The sequence below is a fragment of the Spermophilus citellus genome, assembly GCF_964194105.1.
Source record: "Spermophilus citellus genome assembly, chromosome: 7".
In the NCBI taxonomy this organism is placed as follows: domain Eukaryota; kingdom Metazoa; phylum Chordata; class Mammalia; order Rodentia; family Sciuridae; genus Spermophilus; species Spermophilus citellus.
In genome coordinates, this window is record NC_138188.1 from 108756582 (window position 1) to 108772871 (window position 16290).

A 16290-nucleotide genomic window follows, 5' to 3' on the forward strand; every position below is an offset into this window, starting at 1 on the left:
GCAGATTCTCAGGCCCCACTCAAACTTACTAAATCAGAAACTCTGGGTATGAAGCCCAGTAATCTGTATTTTAACTCACTCTCCAAGTGATTCTGATGCACACTCAAAAGCACAAACCTTTTGTAGAACAACTCCTGGAGATGTCCACAGGCCATGCCACACCAGTGGTTCTCCAATTGTATTACACATTAAAAACACCTGGGAAAACTTAAACTCACTGATCCCAGCTGAGAGTCGATTTGAATCTCAAGGTTTGTCGGGGAGGGAAGACTCAGGCACTAATGGTTTTCCAATTTCATTTCACCCTGGAATATCTTTGGGAGCCTGGACAAACACTAATGGTTAGAAATTTTTAAAGCTCTTTAACAATTCTCATTAGCACCAATATTTAAAAACCATCCTTCTGTGTTAGCTTTTCATCACTTTGACCAAAATACCTGATACAAACAGCTTGGAAGAGGAAAGGTTTATCAGAGACTTCAGTCTGTAGTTGCTCTGGGTCTGAGGTAAGGCAGAACACCATGGTGAAAGGTCATGACAAAGAAAAACTTCTCAGCTCCTGGCAGCCAGGGGAAGGATGGAGGGGGAGAGGGATGGAGAGGGAGAGGGATGGAGAGGGAGAAGGAAGAGGAGGAAGAGGAAGAAGAAGAAGGGAGGAAGGGGAGGGGAGAGGGAGTGGAGGAGAGAAGGGTGGGTTCAAGAACAAGATCTAGTCCCAAGGGCATACTCCTGCTTACCTACTTCCTCCAATCATGCCCCACCTACTCACAGTTTCCACCATCTCCCAATAAGTCCAGTCAGTTGACTATTCTCAGGCTGGAAGCTCTGGGCGACTATTTTCTTGAATCCCTCAACTTAAAATTTGCATACATATCTGATATTTAGTCATTTTTGTTTCATATTCTTGGTGAGTCTGTCCTAGGGGCTAACTTCAAAGAGACTGGAATTGTTTTTTTTTCAGTAATGCAGACCCAGTGCCTAGAATAGAACCCCTCACAGAGAAGGCACTCAATAAGTATTTGCTGAATTAAAGCAAAGGTCCACAGCCTGTGTCCATGGTGCCCAGTGGTGCTCAGGATTTCCTTCTGGGCACAGACATTGGCTGGTCTCATTCTGGGATGCCTGTGAGGATGGCAGTGGGATTCTTGGGTTAATGGTGTCTATGCTCAGCATGAATCTCCAGCGTAGCCAAAATGTGCTGACCATATCAACTGAAGAAGGGAGAAATTCCTAAAGCTCTTATGTCTTTATGTTGAGAGGAGGATAGATTCTTGGGTTATAAGGCCCAGTGTAAACATGCTGATGGATCCATTTTGCATATATAGGCCCACCCTAGAGCGTCCTGGCACTCTGATTTCTGAAGTAAAAGTGGGGTCTTCCTCAAATATCTCATTCAAACCAGTGTCTATAAGATGATACCATCAGTCTTTGTAAAAGGACTGTGACAGAAAAGTGATCTAGTGTCATCTGAACATAAAAGTCTGAAGGAAGACTTTTAAAAAGAACTGATTATTCATTCAGCGATTTTATTTGTTTATTTTTTTATTATAATAAATAGTAGAATTTAGGACCTCCTATGAACTAAGCAGGCATTCTACTACTGACCTACACTCCCAACGCCTAACCTAGCAATTTGTTTGGTTTGGTTTGGGACTGAGGATTGAACCCAGGGGCACTTAACCACTGAGCCATATCCCCACCCCTTTTTATTTTGTATTTTGAGACAGGGTCTCCCTAAGTTACTTAGGGCCTCACTAAATTGCTAAGGTTGGCTTTGAATTTGTAATCCTCCAGCCTCAGCGTCCCAAGTTACTAGGATTACCAGTTTGTACCACCATGCCTGGCTCACCCAGCAATTTTGAAGCATGTTAAATTCCTATCAGAATATTCTATGTTGAAATATCACATGGTATACCATAAACATGAATAATTTTATATTTCAACCTAAGAAATTAATTAAAAAATAAAACTAAAGAATGCTCCAAAGTGTCCATTCAAGATGAGATATTGACTGGGACCACAGCACCCATGCCGTAGATTACAAGCAAATAAGTTAACTTTTAAAAGGGCTGAGGTAACAGGATGCTTTTTTTCTGGACTTCCAAATCTGTGTATCTGTTGTCTTTAGTGACATGGAAAAGAGAACCAAACAATTGTACTTGTTGCCAGGGATCAGAACTGGAACCCAGGGCAACTCTGTGAGGATCAAGCATCCTTCAGCAATTCAAACTGGCAAGATGAAACTGACCAACAGCCAGGATGGTGTGGGAATCATGAATCTTGAACGCAGGCTGCCTAAGCAATTGGAATTTTCATTTTACTGTTTTTGCATGTGTTAGAAAACGCCCCAAAGGCATATTTCCAGCTTGATAATGAGATGATTTTGTAACTCTCTCTGGGACAAGCCATCAAAAAGGTAATAGGAGGAAAAGTAGAGGTATGATTTTGACTCCAGATTCTGCTGGACTATGGGGTGAAGCTTTTTGGAGTTTCTCTTTAGAGTTAAACCATGAAACCCTCATCATAAGGTCATTCATTCACTTTCCTCAAATATAGAAGAGAACCCTACTTTATAAGGGTTTTGTTATCAGGATAAGTGAATGACTGCATGGAGAATGTGGAACTGTGGAAACTGTTTGGTTTATGACACTTACCCTCAATGTTAGCTATTATCACTCACTGTCCTGCCACTATCATTTATCAAGCATCTACTGTGTCCTAACCATGTGGTGGATGCCTTAACACATAAATAGGTCCAAATCTAAACATGGTTCACACTGGGAAAGGAAGCCCCAAATGCTGGCAACTTCTAAAAGTTTTGACCTTTGCCAGTCTTTCATCCAGATGGGAATTGGGTGATCAAACTTTTAGTTTTTATTCCTCTCACAAGTTCCCTTTTTTTCTGATGAATAAGCCCTCTTTATGAGTGTTATATGCTTCCTGAAGACCCATTTCCTTAAAACTGGATACAAAGAAATGGGAGAGACTCTGAGTGAGACAATGACTCATGCAAAGGTCCAGATTGGCTTCAGAGGACTTATAGAAAGTAAGTTTGTGCCTCTGCTTGCACCACAAAAAAGACTTAAGAAGAAAAGCATAGAGATATAAGTAGAGGAACAAGAGCTTCCCAAGGCATGTTGTGGGGAGATGGTGAATGGAAGTCTTCTAGGATAAGTAAGATGTTTGGAGATTCTCTATAGGTGTTCATTCACCTGGAACTATTAAATGTCATCTGTGTAACAGTACTGCCATGGATATCTTTTAAAACGCTATTAGCAATCCTGTAACATAAGGATTTTTTCTATTTTTTTTTTAAATGAAGAACATAAAGATCAAAAAGTAAAGTGACTGGACTAAGGTCAAATAGCTAGTTGGTGGCAAAACTGAATTTTAAACTTTGGTTTTATGATGCCAAACTCAGAATGCTTTTGCACACCATCATTCTGGCTTGGAAGCCAATGAAGAAATGAGGCATTATCATTTGATATAATAATAATTATCATTATTATATGATAATAATGATAATTATCATTATTAGTTGAAAGCTTTAAAAAAAAGAAGAAGAAGAAAAAGAAAAGCTTTGGGTGAAGGTGTTTTTAATACATTGGAAGTGAGGAGCAGGAAAGAACTAATCTGTTAGGGAGAAAGGGCATTATTAAGCCAGCGCTGACTATGGTAGCCTTTGAGAGGAGGAGGCTGCACATGAGTACCTGTTTTGTGCCAGGGGCTCTGTGGGACCTGCTCCCAGCGCTTACTGGGCACTCACAGCCACAGGCAGCGTTGCATAAGGCTCCAGTAACCACTGTTGTCCTGGTCTCCAGCAAACAGCTGGACCTTGGAACTCCGCCCCCCTTAGGCCCTCCTCCCGCCGGCTGTTGCGGCCCCGCCCCTCTTCCCCAAGGTGGCTCTGACTCCCAGTAAGTCTGAGCCTTGGCCGGCGTGCGGGAGAGGACCGCAGGGCGGGAGCGCGGGAGCCGGCTCCCGAGCGCGGCGCTGAAGTTTCCCTCCGGCTGCGCTCTTACCCCTGGCTGGCGCCCGTGCGATGCGGGAACTCTGGAACCGCGCGACAGCATGAAGGGCGGCGACCGAGCTTATACCCGAGGTCCCTCTTTGGGGTGGCTCTTTTCTAAGTGCTGCTGTTGCTTCCCTTGCGGAGGTGAGTGGCTGTTGCCATAGGTGCCTCATTTTAGCCTGGCTAGTAGGACTGGGAGGGAGGGTGGGAGGGAGGAAGTGGAACCGTAGGGGGAGGCTGCTGGGGTCGGAGTATGGGGGTGGAGGACGCGGGGCGGCAAAGAAAGAGGGTTTGCTGTGAACCACGTACATTTCAGTTTCCCAGGCAAAACGCGCGCGCTCTTTTGGTGAGATTTTTGACTTGGATACGGAGCTGCAGTTTGGGGACGCAATTATTTCCCAGGGACTTTAGATGTCTGGGTGCCAATATTCTGGCGGGGGAGTGGGAGAATGGGGAGGGTACAGTAGAGGGATTCAGCTGCGAATGTCCCAGAAGTGGCAGAGGGACACTTCTCTGCTCATTTACATATGGGTCTCAGCTTCAAGACTAACATGACTCCTGGTTATAGGAATGTATTTGACACTTGTCTCTACACCAGGAACTATTTTTGCCAAGTGACAATTTTCTTATGGGACTGAAGCTTGGTTTTCTCTGCCTGGGCGTTCACAGGCCAGTGTGAATGTGTAGCACTGGGCCAGAGGTTGGCTCATTAATTAACTGAGAACTCTCTTTGTACCCAATTAGGACTGTGTTTAATTATTCTGCTAATTTTAATGTCTTTGAGGAGACTTGCAGGAAGCAACCAATTTCCCCAAAGCAGCCTGCAAATCAGGAGGATGAGAAGCATCTCAGAGAGGGGATTATAAATTGTGTAGCTTCTCCTAAAAAAGAAAGCAGAACTTTCCTGGACAGAGGGAACAGTTATCTCTAACACTGTTAGTGTCACTTTAACACTTCAGCTGGAAGAGTGGACAAGAAAGAATGTTTTTGTGCACTCTGAAGTGAGAACATAGCTTCTTACTTGACATTTGCCCCTTTCAAAAGTTTCACCTATGGGGCCTCTTCCCTCCATTCCCATTTACAGTGCCCCAGTTTCTAGCTTCCCATCTTCATCTGTGTAACATCCGAATGGAACTTGTGGTCGAGTTACTAGTAAATAATCTTCATCTAAGTGACCCTTCACCCTTCTCTATCTCTCTCTCACACACACACACACACACACACACACACACACACACACACACACAATGCATAGCCTTGACAAATTCTCCAGCCTGAGCAGATTTATGGTTACAAAAACTAATTAAATCTCTAGGACCTTTCCCTGGGTCATTAAAGTTCATAATCCCAGCATTAGAGTCTCTCCATCTCTGCATTAATTAGAACAGCCTGGAACTGTGTAGTATCCAGTTCTAAATGTCTGAATTCAGATGGAGAAGCGATCTGAGGGGGCAGGGACTAGCAAAGCCTAACCTTGGAAACCTAGGCTGGGAATCCAAGCAAGGGGGTGTAAAAGGGGGAGGGAGCAGGAAATGGCCAAAGGGAATCTGAGTGGGTGGGTTTTCTCCCAAGGCTGCGCTGCCTTAGAAGAGAAGGCTTTCCAGTAGAATTTCCTGGGAGTCCGTTTCCTGTCTGGGCGGAACTTGGGGACGGGGCAGCGCTTATCCTAAGCTCCTGCAGCTGTCCTTGGGTCCAGATGTGGTAGCTCTGGCTTCCTAGCAGGGTACTCCTCCCCGGGTCTGTCTGGCCAAGCTTTGTGAATTGCCTCAGCCCGTTGCTGGCAAACAGAAGAGGGGTGGGGGTGGGGCTGCCCCGCCTGGGGACCCAGCTGCACTCTCTGGCTAGCAGAGTGGGCATGCAAGCGGAGGTTAGTGGTGCCAGAGGTGCGGGAGGCCATTGACCCTCCGCTGAAGATCAGGGGAAGCAAAAGGTCCACAGCTTAAGAAAACAGTTTAAACCAGCTCAAAGGGGAAAAGAAGGGTAACAAGGTGGGTCCATCCTCGCCAACTCTAGCTTTACTCTCTATTCTTTCCTAGATCTAAAATGTGTCTGAAGATGGGCACACACCATTATCCCAGCTATTCGGGAAGCTGAGGCAGGAGGATCTCAAGTTCGAGGCCAACCTGAGCAACTTAGCAAGACCCTGCCTCTAAAAGGGCAGCATGCTGGGGACATGCAGAAACTGGGGATATAGCTCAGTGTATTACTGTATTCAATCCCCAATACCAAAAAATCTGAAGCATGTTGTGGGGCTCCTGCGGAGAGGGAGTATCTGAGACGCTCCCTCAGAGTAGGTTTGGCAGAAAAGAGAGATGGGAGTCTCCATTCGGCTGGAGGGCATAGATTGAGAAGCAGACTGAAAAGATAAGGCCTGTATTGAGTGCCAACGCATTGTCCAGAGCCCCAGAACTCTGGGAAAAGGCTGGCCCAACCCCAAGGTGGAAAAGGGCTCAGGGACAGTCTGAGGTTGGCTGGAGTGGAGGGTGTTCACAGCAGAGAACCATCTACCTCTTTTCAGTTAAACCAGTTTCTCTGGTCTTACAGACCTACTGCAATTGAAAGGCAGCCTCCCTACCCCTGTTTCAAATACAGGCAGCTGGTTACTTGGCCTCTTACCCCTGTTCCTAAGAGCAGGCTTTCTCCTACTGCTTCAGAAGCTTTACGCTGGAGCTGGAGCTAGTGGGTCAGAGCCCCCCTGTTGTGGTTCCCCAGTCCAGGGCTCTTGCCTAGCTTCCAGTCATTCAGGATGTAGAGGTGACCTCCATGTAAAACCTGAGGAGGACACAAGTGAAAGGAACCAAGAGGAAGAGGAAGTGGAATGTTCTGGTTCTTTTTGACTAAGAAGCTAAGTGAGCCATACTGGGATTCTCTGGAGAATTATAAGTGGTTGTAGTTGTTGTTACTGGGTTGAGTCAAGGATTTAGTAACAGTACCCATGTGGCCTTTAAATATCACATTTGAAGAAAATATGGATGAATGTAGTGTTAGACTTTCTTTCTCTCCCTCCCTCTCCCCCTCTCCCTCTCTCTCTTTCTCTCTCTCATACCAAAGATTGAACTCAGGGGCACTCAACCACTGAGCCACATCCCCAGCCCTATTTTGTATTTTATTTAGAGACAAGGTCTCCCTGAGTTGCTTAGCACCTCATTTTGCTGAAGCTGGCTTTGAACTCTCAATCTTCCTGCCTCAGCCTCCTGAACAGCTGGGATTACAGGCATGTGCCACCACTCTGGCTGGAGTTGTCTTTTGATTTGGAAAAGCAAACAGTGACTATCTTATGTTTTTCCTTTCCTTTTTTTTTTTTTTTTTTTTTTTTTGGTTCTATTGAGAATGGGTATGGTAAAGGGGATTGAGGAAAGATGGTCTTTCTTCCCTACCTCAAAAATGGTTCTGAAGAAGAGAAAAACTGGGGCTGGGGATGTGGCTCAAGCGGTAGCGCGCTCGCCTGGCATGCGTGCGGCCCGGGTTCGATCCTCAGCACCACATACCAACAAAGATGTTGTGTCCGCCGAGAACTAAAAAATAAATATTAAAAAAAATTCTCTCTCTCTCTCTCTCTCTCTCTCTCTCTCCCCCCTCTGTCTCCTCTCTCACTCTCTCTTAAAAAAAAAAAAAAAGAAGAGAAAAACTGAAAAACAGGAATACAGAAGAAATAGAGATAGATAAGAAAAAGAAGGCAAATACATTTATAACTGACTCTTTGAAAAGTGAAAAGCAACCAAAAGTGAGGTAATGGCATGCGTGTGTCTGAAAGGTGATAAATCATTGCTGTCACCCTCTGTGGGGAGTTGAGGATTGGTTTGGCTAGTGAGACTGTCCTTTGAGCCTGAAGAAGTGGGTCACTCCTGAAGACTTCTTTAGTTATCTTAAAGTTAAAACACACACACACACACACACACACACACACACAATCCTTGTTTCAGGGTGACAGAAAATTTCACTTAGAAGTTGCTAACTTAGGTGTCTTACTGGCATTTGTGACTTTTTAGATCATGGAGCCTAGAGGTTTTCCTGATCTTTATAGTTTGTAGCCAGTTTTAGAGCATTCAATTTTCTGGTCCACTTGTAATTAACTTTGGCTATGTGGACCAGAGTCCCTTCTTGAAAGCCTCTCATGATCATCCTCCTCCTCTGCCCCTCCACCACGGGCATGGGATTTGTTTATACTTATTTACTGCTGTATTGATGTCCTTGGATCCCAAGCCATGTGCCATTGTGTTTTTTACATTTGCACTGAGATAGTTCAGCAGTCTGAGCATCTCTGAGGTGAGGGCCGGGGGTGGGGGGGTGCTGGGATCACATGCCTGTGGTTCTTTCACAGCAAAGTTAGTTAAGGTCCTGCTTGACTCTGACACCAGAGAGTATAGATAAGATCACAGGGGTTCAGGGGGCATTTAAAGTCAACCTCAGGGGCTGGGGATGTGGCTCAAGCGGTAGCACGCTCGCCTGGCATGCGTGCGGCCGGGGTTCGATCCTCAGCACCACATACAAACAAAGATGTTGTGTCCGCCGAAAACTAAAAAATAAATATTAAAAAATTCTCTCTCTCTTTAACAAAAATAAATAATAAATAAAGTCAACCTCATCTTACAACTTTCTTCTTCTTCTTTTCTTCCCTTGTCCCACCAGAATCCCTAATCGGGAACCTTGTGACTTGATGTGAATGTCTTGTCCTTGGCCTTAAATTAATATGGTTCATTTTATAAACTGAATTTAATGTGTGAAATTGTGACACCAAGTTTCTTCAGAAAGGTGTTGGTAACCTTGATGAGCTACCCTTGTGACACTCTGTTGCTTTCCTTTAAAGGACAATAATCCTTGAGACCAGGATGCCTATCCTTTTATTTCTTCATCTTCTGAGAAGTACCTTTATTAATGGTGAGAATTCAGTTGGCCATTAGTATGTATTTGTTTTTCCATTGCGTCTCAGTTTTTCTTTTTCTCCTAGGGATATACTGTAATCGGGGGAGACATACCATATATTCATACTGTCTCCAACCCCGATCTCAACTCTGTTAACCATTGAGTAGTAACAGGATATCAGTTACTACCAGAATAATAGTACTAACTGCCTAGTGGAAATGGGAGGGTTTGATTTGGGCGGGGTGCAGTAGAGACTAGGAACTGAAGCCAAACAGCCCTCCTTTGGTACAGCTGAATATCCAAAAATCACTACTAATCCTGTGGGCATGTTGTCCCAGGTGTGGGTCCCACTTCAGAACAAAAAAGATAAAAAATAGGAGTCTGTTTTTCTTTTTACGAAAAAAGAATTTAAAAATAAAAAAGCAAGTGAACATCTTGGGGTTTTTTACACTTGAGCCCATTCATATGAATACTGTGGGCGGGACTGACTCCAGTGATGTTGGAATTCCATTTTGTGATGTTCTTTTTGAGAATCTCAATAGTGTGCTTTTCTGCCCTGAAAATATGACCTATCTTTTACAAATACTGCTTCTCTTTCAGTGAGTGAGTGGCTGCAGGCTCTGCCCTCTCCTTCTGCCCAAATCTCAGGCTGGCCACTCCTATACGGACACCCCAGAAAACACATGGGTCTGGAACCTGGGGGTAGGAGTGGATTCTCAAGCCGAAAATGCTGATGGGGATGTTAGAACTGGAAGGACCCTGAAGTCATTTCTTCTCATTATCTGTCCCCTTTTCTAAAGGAGGAAACTGAGACCCAGCTATTAGTAGTAGGTAGGAACCAGAACCCTTTTCCTGTGCTCCTTCCTTGACTCCATTATTCCCAGACATGTTGGCATCTCTAGACAGCCAGTCTGACCACACTGACAAGCAGATACGGTCCCCAAGCTGAAGCTTGGGTGTTGACTATGGAATTATTTGTTGTTCTTGGGGTGACTACACTGTCTGACTGGCCACTGGAATTGGACCTGACTGGTCTGCTTTAAGGGACTGTTCTGTGCCAAGATCATAGAAGATACAGTGGGTACCAGTGTAGTTTGTGCTTGTGGTTCTTAGTAAATACCTATTCATGTTTCTTCTTTGGTTCACTTTAATTCAAAAGGTCCCTTTTTCTCCTTTCTTTCTTATCCTTATAATTTTTTTTTTGACATAGCATCTGGCTATGCTGTCCAGGCTGACCTCCAACTCATAAGCTCAAGCTATCCTCCTGTCTCAGCCTCTGCCTCAACCTCCCACCTCAGCCTGCCTCCCAAGTAGCTGGGACCACAGGCGTAGACCACGTTACCTGGCTTGTCCCTGTTCTTGATGTGTGCCCTTTCAGGTGGAAATGAATCAATGAAATACATTCCTATCATTCCATCTTGGATTGTCCCTGGTTTTTATGTAACACACAATGTTTTAATGCACTTGACAGATGTTTATGTGCCGACTGCATACCAGCCCTGCACAAGGTCCCTGGGAGATGATGGGAATTGTTGGGCTGCTGTGAGGATTGGTTAAGGTGATGTCTTTAAAGGACTTAGCATAGCACCAGCCATGTCAAGTACTTTCTGAAAATGCTGTTATTAATTATGACAGGAATTCTACACATAGACCCCATCCCAAAGAGACTCCCAACTAAGTATTTGTGGGTCCTCTACATGGTGATACTGTAAATATAAGCTCCTAAATGACTTAAGGGTCTTTTCTCAAACCACTGTCAACACTGTCTCAGTATAGTAGCGTTGTCACTGTAGGGGAAGAAAGCTTGTCATCCCCCACCCCTTTTTAAAATTAAACCAATTTTTAAAAGTACATAACACTGGGAGTATCATAGTCACTCCATTTCATTAAAAAAAAAAAAAAAAAAAAAGCAGAAGCTGGCAAGAAGCCTAAGCATCCCCAAGTTGTCCTCTTGAGGGAGAATACAAGGTTTGAGAATTGGAGAATAGATACAGCATTTGTTTGTTTTCATGCTGAGGATCAAGGGCATTCTTAATTCTCCCCTCCCTCCATTAGTAACTTCACTCTGCCACCAAGCTGCACCTTAAACCAGTGCACCACTTGGGGTTCAGATCCTGAGAACCTACACTATATAAAAAGCCTGTTGCTTTTTTGCCTGCCCCTTGATTTTGGCTAGCAATCAACTTAGATTAGCCCACATTTGATGCACATTCTTCATATGTGAGGCCTTGCTGGTCCTTCTCAAACTGTTTTGCTGAAAAAAACTACAACCCATCCCCCGCATCAGTTGTTATTCCAACCCCTGAGGTTCTGGATATTTCACTAAGTTTGGCCAGTGTCTTCTGTACCACTCATAAACGAGGGACATGGGTGTCTTGGCTCCCTGCCTGGTCTATGCCGTGACTAATGGGGCACATCTTTTCATTTCTTGAGGTTGGCACAACCTCCTGTACTCTGCTTCCTGGAAGGAGGGTAACCCTGGTTACACCCGTGAGGCACTTAGGAAGCTGCCAGGTGACTTTTTGCCAGGTAAAGGAGCAAAGATCAGAATTCTAAACAGGTTCTTCCACATTCTGCTTGCCCTCATGGTGACCACAGTGAGGAAACTGTCAAATTGAGAGGAAGGGAACCTCCTCCTGCACTAGGCTGAAATAGTGCCTTGTCAAGCGTGGCTGTTTCCGGTGATCTGCTCTTCCCTGGGACTGGGTGGTGTTGGCATGCGCTTCTCTCACACCACTTGGTGTGGAGTAGGCTCTCAGGATGTTCTCAGTTTCTCTCCTCCCTCCATTAGAATTTTCATAGTGCCCCGGTGGATAAAGGGATGCTATCTCCCTATCCAAAGGAGAACCAAACCTCCATGTTGAAAACTCTTGCCTCTGCCTCAGATTTTGCATCCCAGTCTCACAGCTAGTTGGTATGTCTTCTCTCCTGTCTCTCCACTGACAGAATGCTGTAGAGCAGAAGTTCTCAAAGTGTGGTCACCCAGGACCATGGTGCACACTGGGGTGGTACTTAGCAACCTGTGATTTGGCAAGCCTTCCAGGTGACTGTGGCTCATGCTCAAGTGTAAGAACCACAGATTTAGTGTTACTGTCTTGGAAAGAAAAGAGACTTCCTCTCAGTTTTTTTCCCCCTTTAATAATGCTCAGGCCTTTCTCATTTTGATTTGCTCTTTTCTCAGTCCTCCCTCCCCCTCTCTCTCTCTCTCCCTCCTCTCTCTCTCTCTCTCTCTCTCTCTCTCTCTCTCTCTCTCTCTCTCTCTCTCTCCATTCTTTGCTTTTCTTCCCCTCCCTTCCCCCAACTCCAGCAAGAAAAAGCATTCTGTAACGGAAGGCCATTTGCTCCCTGGGGAATTCTTGTTTTGAGCAGTGTGGAGGCCTTACCCGTTCATTTTCACCAGCTGGGGGTGGGGTGGGAGTAGGAACCATCTATGTGAGGTTCCTTCCTTGAGCTTGCTGGTCAAGGGCCTAGCAAGGGGAGAATCATTGCATCTTCTCACTAAAGATTACATTGCTTTTAGTTCCTTTCCTTACTCTTAAAGCAAACTGTGCTGACCACAGGAAAAATATCAAAAGTTAGGCAAACAGGGACTGGGGTTGTGGCTCAGAGGTAGAGTGCTCACCTAGCATGCGTGAGGCACTGGGTTCAATTCTCAGCACCCCGCAAAAATAAAATAAAGATACTGTGTCCACCTATAACTAAAAATAATAAAGTAAAGTTAGGCAAACAAAAGATCATAATAACATAATCCTAACCACCTACAAACAACCACTGCTTAACCACTTACTATATCCTTTCAATGTAATTAGGTTTATCTACTGCTTTGGAAATAGGTTTCACTTAATCTCCTGAATATCTTGTAGATGTATTTCCAGGTTATTTTTGATGGCTGTCAAGCATTTCATTGCAGACAATGAAATGTGACAACTGTTGGTATAAGTTTAATGTAGTGGTTAAAAGTTTGGTGGGAAGGTATGAGGAAGAGTCTTGGATTAGGAAACAAATCTTTCCAGGATCAGAGTATAGAGACAGATGGACTCTTGTCCTGGGGTTTGGGTGTCTGCACTCACCTTCCTCACCTTTCCTCTCTGCAGGGGTGGGATTTACTGGGTGTAACCCTCTGCTTCCAGAGATCTGTCAGTGCTACAGGGTTTACCCCTCCCCTCTTCTTCTTGGTCATATGGTGCCTTCTAATTGTGTAGCTGATCTCACTGAGCAGCTTCTGGGATTTTTCTTTTCTTTGAGACATACCTTGGGAAATAGGTCATTAAATTATTATAACTGGGAAAGAAAGCCTTGATTAATTTTTTTCTGTCTAAAAATCATGCATCAATGGGAAAAACTTTTAAATACAGAGAAATGAAGATAAAATGTCATCATCTTGAGATAACACATATTAATATTTTGAACAGATCTTGCTGGTCTTTTTTTTCCATGTATGTGTGTGTGTGTGTGTGTTTTCGGAAATATTATATAATAGTGCTACAAAGTTTCTTCATTTGACATAGTGCACAACTTCCACATTGTTTTAATGGATGCATTCAGTGGTGCACTGGAGCAGCTCATCTTGGAGAGGGATTGTTAAATATTCAGTACTTTGAGAACAAATTATTCAACCACTGGTAGTTTAAGATTGGTCTTGATAGTAGTGTTCATACCATGAAAGTCACCAAACAGCTCTGCTTCCTGACTGTCATGTCCTGAGCTGCTTTCCTGCACCATATCCTTCTGCCATGATGTTCTCCCTCACCTCAGGCTCAGATCAATGGAGATGGTCCTCCATGGTCTGAGACCTCTGAAACTGCTAATTAGAAAGAAGTGTATTTAAATGTAGACATTACTCAGAATTCAACTGATTTATTATTTGGCTATAACAACTGATCAGTATCAATACTGATTTACAAAGAACCTTAATTACACATAAGGGTATGTAAGATGAAACAGAAGAAAAACCAATTAGAACAATCATCATCTGCATCATCATAATTATCATCTTCATCATCATCATCATCACAATGACATCTGTTTAACTTTTATAGATTGAAAAATGCTTTCATTTCCCCGCACCACTCTACCCTTCATAATCACCTTGAGAATAGGTAGAATTTGTATCATTTAATCCCCCTACAGTTGGAATTGCTGGAAAATAGTGAAAACAAATGTAACAAAATAAGAAGATATTTCTGTTGTCTCTATGTTGTATGACACTTCAAGAGATAAATAAAAAAGAAGGGCCCATTATGGAAGGAAAAAAGTAAACAAGATGTGATACTTGTTGAACCATAAGCTATGTTCTAAGATGATTAACCATCAGTTTCTAATGTTTGGTTAAGAAATAGCTCAAATAACATTAAAATAGATGGAAGAAATTAAAAAAAAAAGACAGTCACCCAACAATGCAAGTCAAAGCTCTCTGATCCAAAGAGCTGATTTATCAGCATGCTTTTAGATGCACAGATTATCATGTGTATATACAATTTGTTCTTATTTAGTCAATCTCTTTATTTGGGTTGTTTCCAATTTTTGCTATTATAAATAATATTGTCACTTGTATAGTTGGCTTGGCACATACACAATTTCTTCCTTAGGTTAAATTCCTAGAAATGGGGGTACTGAATCAGAGGACATTTAGAATTTGAAGACTCATTTGTCACCAGTCACCCCCAGTTTCACACCCTCTGAAAGAAAGGGTGCACTGTTTTTGTTTTAGGAGAATTTATGAGAAACATCCTCTGGGATAGGAATGTCATGTCTCTACAACAGTTTGCTTCTGTTTACATTTTCTGAATTAATTTAATTCTTTTTATATGAATAAATACCCTAGCTGAGAATATAAAAAACTGTGTAGTATAAAAATATCTATAGATTTGTTTTGTGGTTCTGGATTGTGAGGCAATATATCACGATTATTCAAAGCTTAGATTCAGAAGCCAGAATGAATGTGAATTTTAGCTCTGCTACTTATCTGTATGACCTCATGTAAGTTACAAAAACTCTGCATCTGTTTTCTCATCTGGAAAATAGAGATACTCATGCGGTCTATTCATGGGATTTTGCATATGAGTTGACATGTGTAAATATGAGTTGACATATGTAAATCACTGAGACCTGGCACATGGTGCTAGGAAAGTGTTGGATTATTGTTATTCATGAGTACCTAGAAGTCTCTGTGGACTGTGCCACTGTTACATTCAAATGCTTTCATTAGATTTGGTTTTTCTTTATTCTATTTTTTAGGTTCAATCTAAGGATTGAATAAAGAGCCTTTCACATGCTGAGCAGGTGCTCTACTGAGGAGCTACATCCCCACCACTTTTCATTTTTTAATTTTGAAATAAGAGTTTGCATAGTTGCCCAGACTGGCCTTGAACTTACCATCCTCCTGCTTCAGCTTCCCTGGTAGCTGGCATTACAGATGAGCACCACCATATGCAGCTGCCTTAGTTTCTTAATCATAAAAGAAATTAAGCTAAGCACTTTTTGTGTCATACCCAAATATTTGAGTACGGTATGGCAGGGAGAAAATTAAAGAAACTTCCATGCACCCAAAGATCTTACAGTCCAAATTGTGATCTGCGCCACAGTATGAAACAGTAGTAACAAACAAAAAATTAATTACTGAAGAGAGTGATCAATGCTATAGATTTCTACCTGTTTGCTGGCTAAAGTACTAATGAAAGCACAATGACCTGGGGTCATCCAAGAGGAGTTCCCAGGGGACATGCAAGTTTGCCCTGTACACTAAAGGACAGGAAGGGGTTTTTAAAGAGCTGAGGATTTCATGTGAGTAAAGCAATAGGGACATTCAGGGAACCACAGAGGAAGCTGGTAAGAGCTGCCTTCTAGATCTCTGCTGGCTAGTCCAGTAGCCCTGGCCACACATGGCTATTAAGGACTGAAAAGGATTTCAAAGACTTGGTACCAAAAAAAAAAAAAAAATGGAAAACATCTTAAATTTTATATTGTTTACATGTTGAAATGATTGTATTTTACAGGTACTGAGTTAAGTGCATATATAAAAAACTAACTTCAGCCTCTTATTTCTACTTTTAATGGTTATTAGGGAAATGATATCATGATATCTATAGTAAATTACTTGTGTCTTCATAGGGGAGATGTTATTTTGCCCTTTTGGTTGGGAGCATAGGGAGTGGATCAGGCTGATGGGGAGACCCAGATGTTTGGAAGGAATCTAGGAGAGTAGGGACCCAGTATCTTTCTCCAGTTCCTTGAACTATGCTTTAGCCATCTTTCCACATTTGATCTTTTAGAAATTTATTCCACAGTGGTCACTTGCATTTGGTGTTTACAGATGTCCAGAGGGATTCTGGGGACTTGTACCACTCTAGAGGCTCAAGTGCATCTGAGATTACAACTTGAATCCCAGAACCTAGAGCTGAGAGCTGGATCTAGCT

General features: G+C 43.0%; 1 protein-coding gene across 10 annotated transcripts in view; it reads left to right on the forward strand.

Moving 5' to 3' along the window:
- Positions 1–16290, forward strand: part of KALRN (kalirin RhoGEF kinase) — a 662170-nt gene that overhangs the window by 533599 nt on the left and 112281 nt on the right. For 2 of the 10 annotated variants that reach the window (XM_081301756.1, XM_081301763.1), the window contains exon 1: positions 3879–4156. The exons of 4 other annotated variants lie outside the window; for them this stretch is intronic. In XM_081301756.1, the coding sequence (XP_081157882.1) occupies positions 4072–4156 (85 nt within the window). In that variant the 5' untranslated portion in view covers positions 3879–4071. Of the gene's footprint in view, positions 1–3878; positions 4157–16290 lie in introns of those variants that run through there. 4 more of the 10 variants (XM_081301762.1, XM_081301755.1, XM_081301754.1 and 1 more) reach the window with 4 other exon arrangements.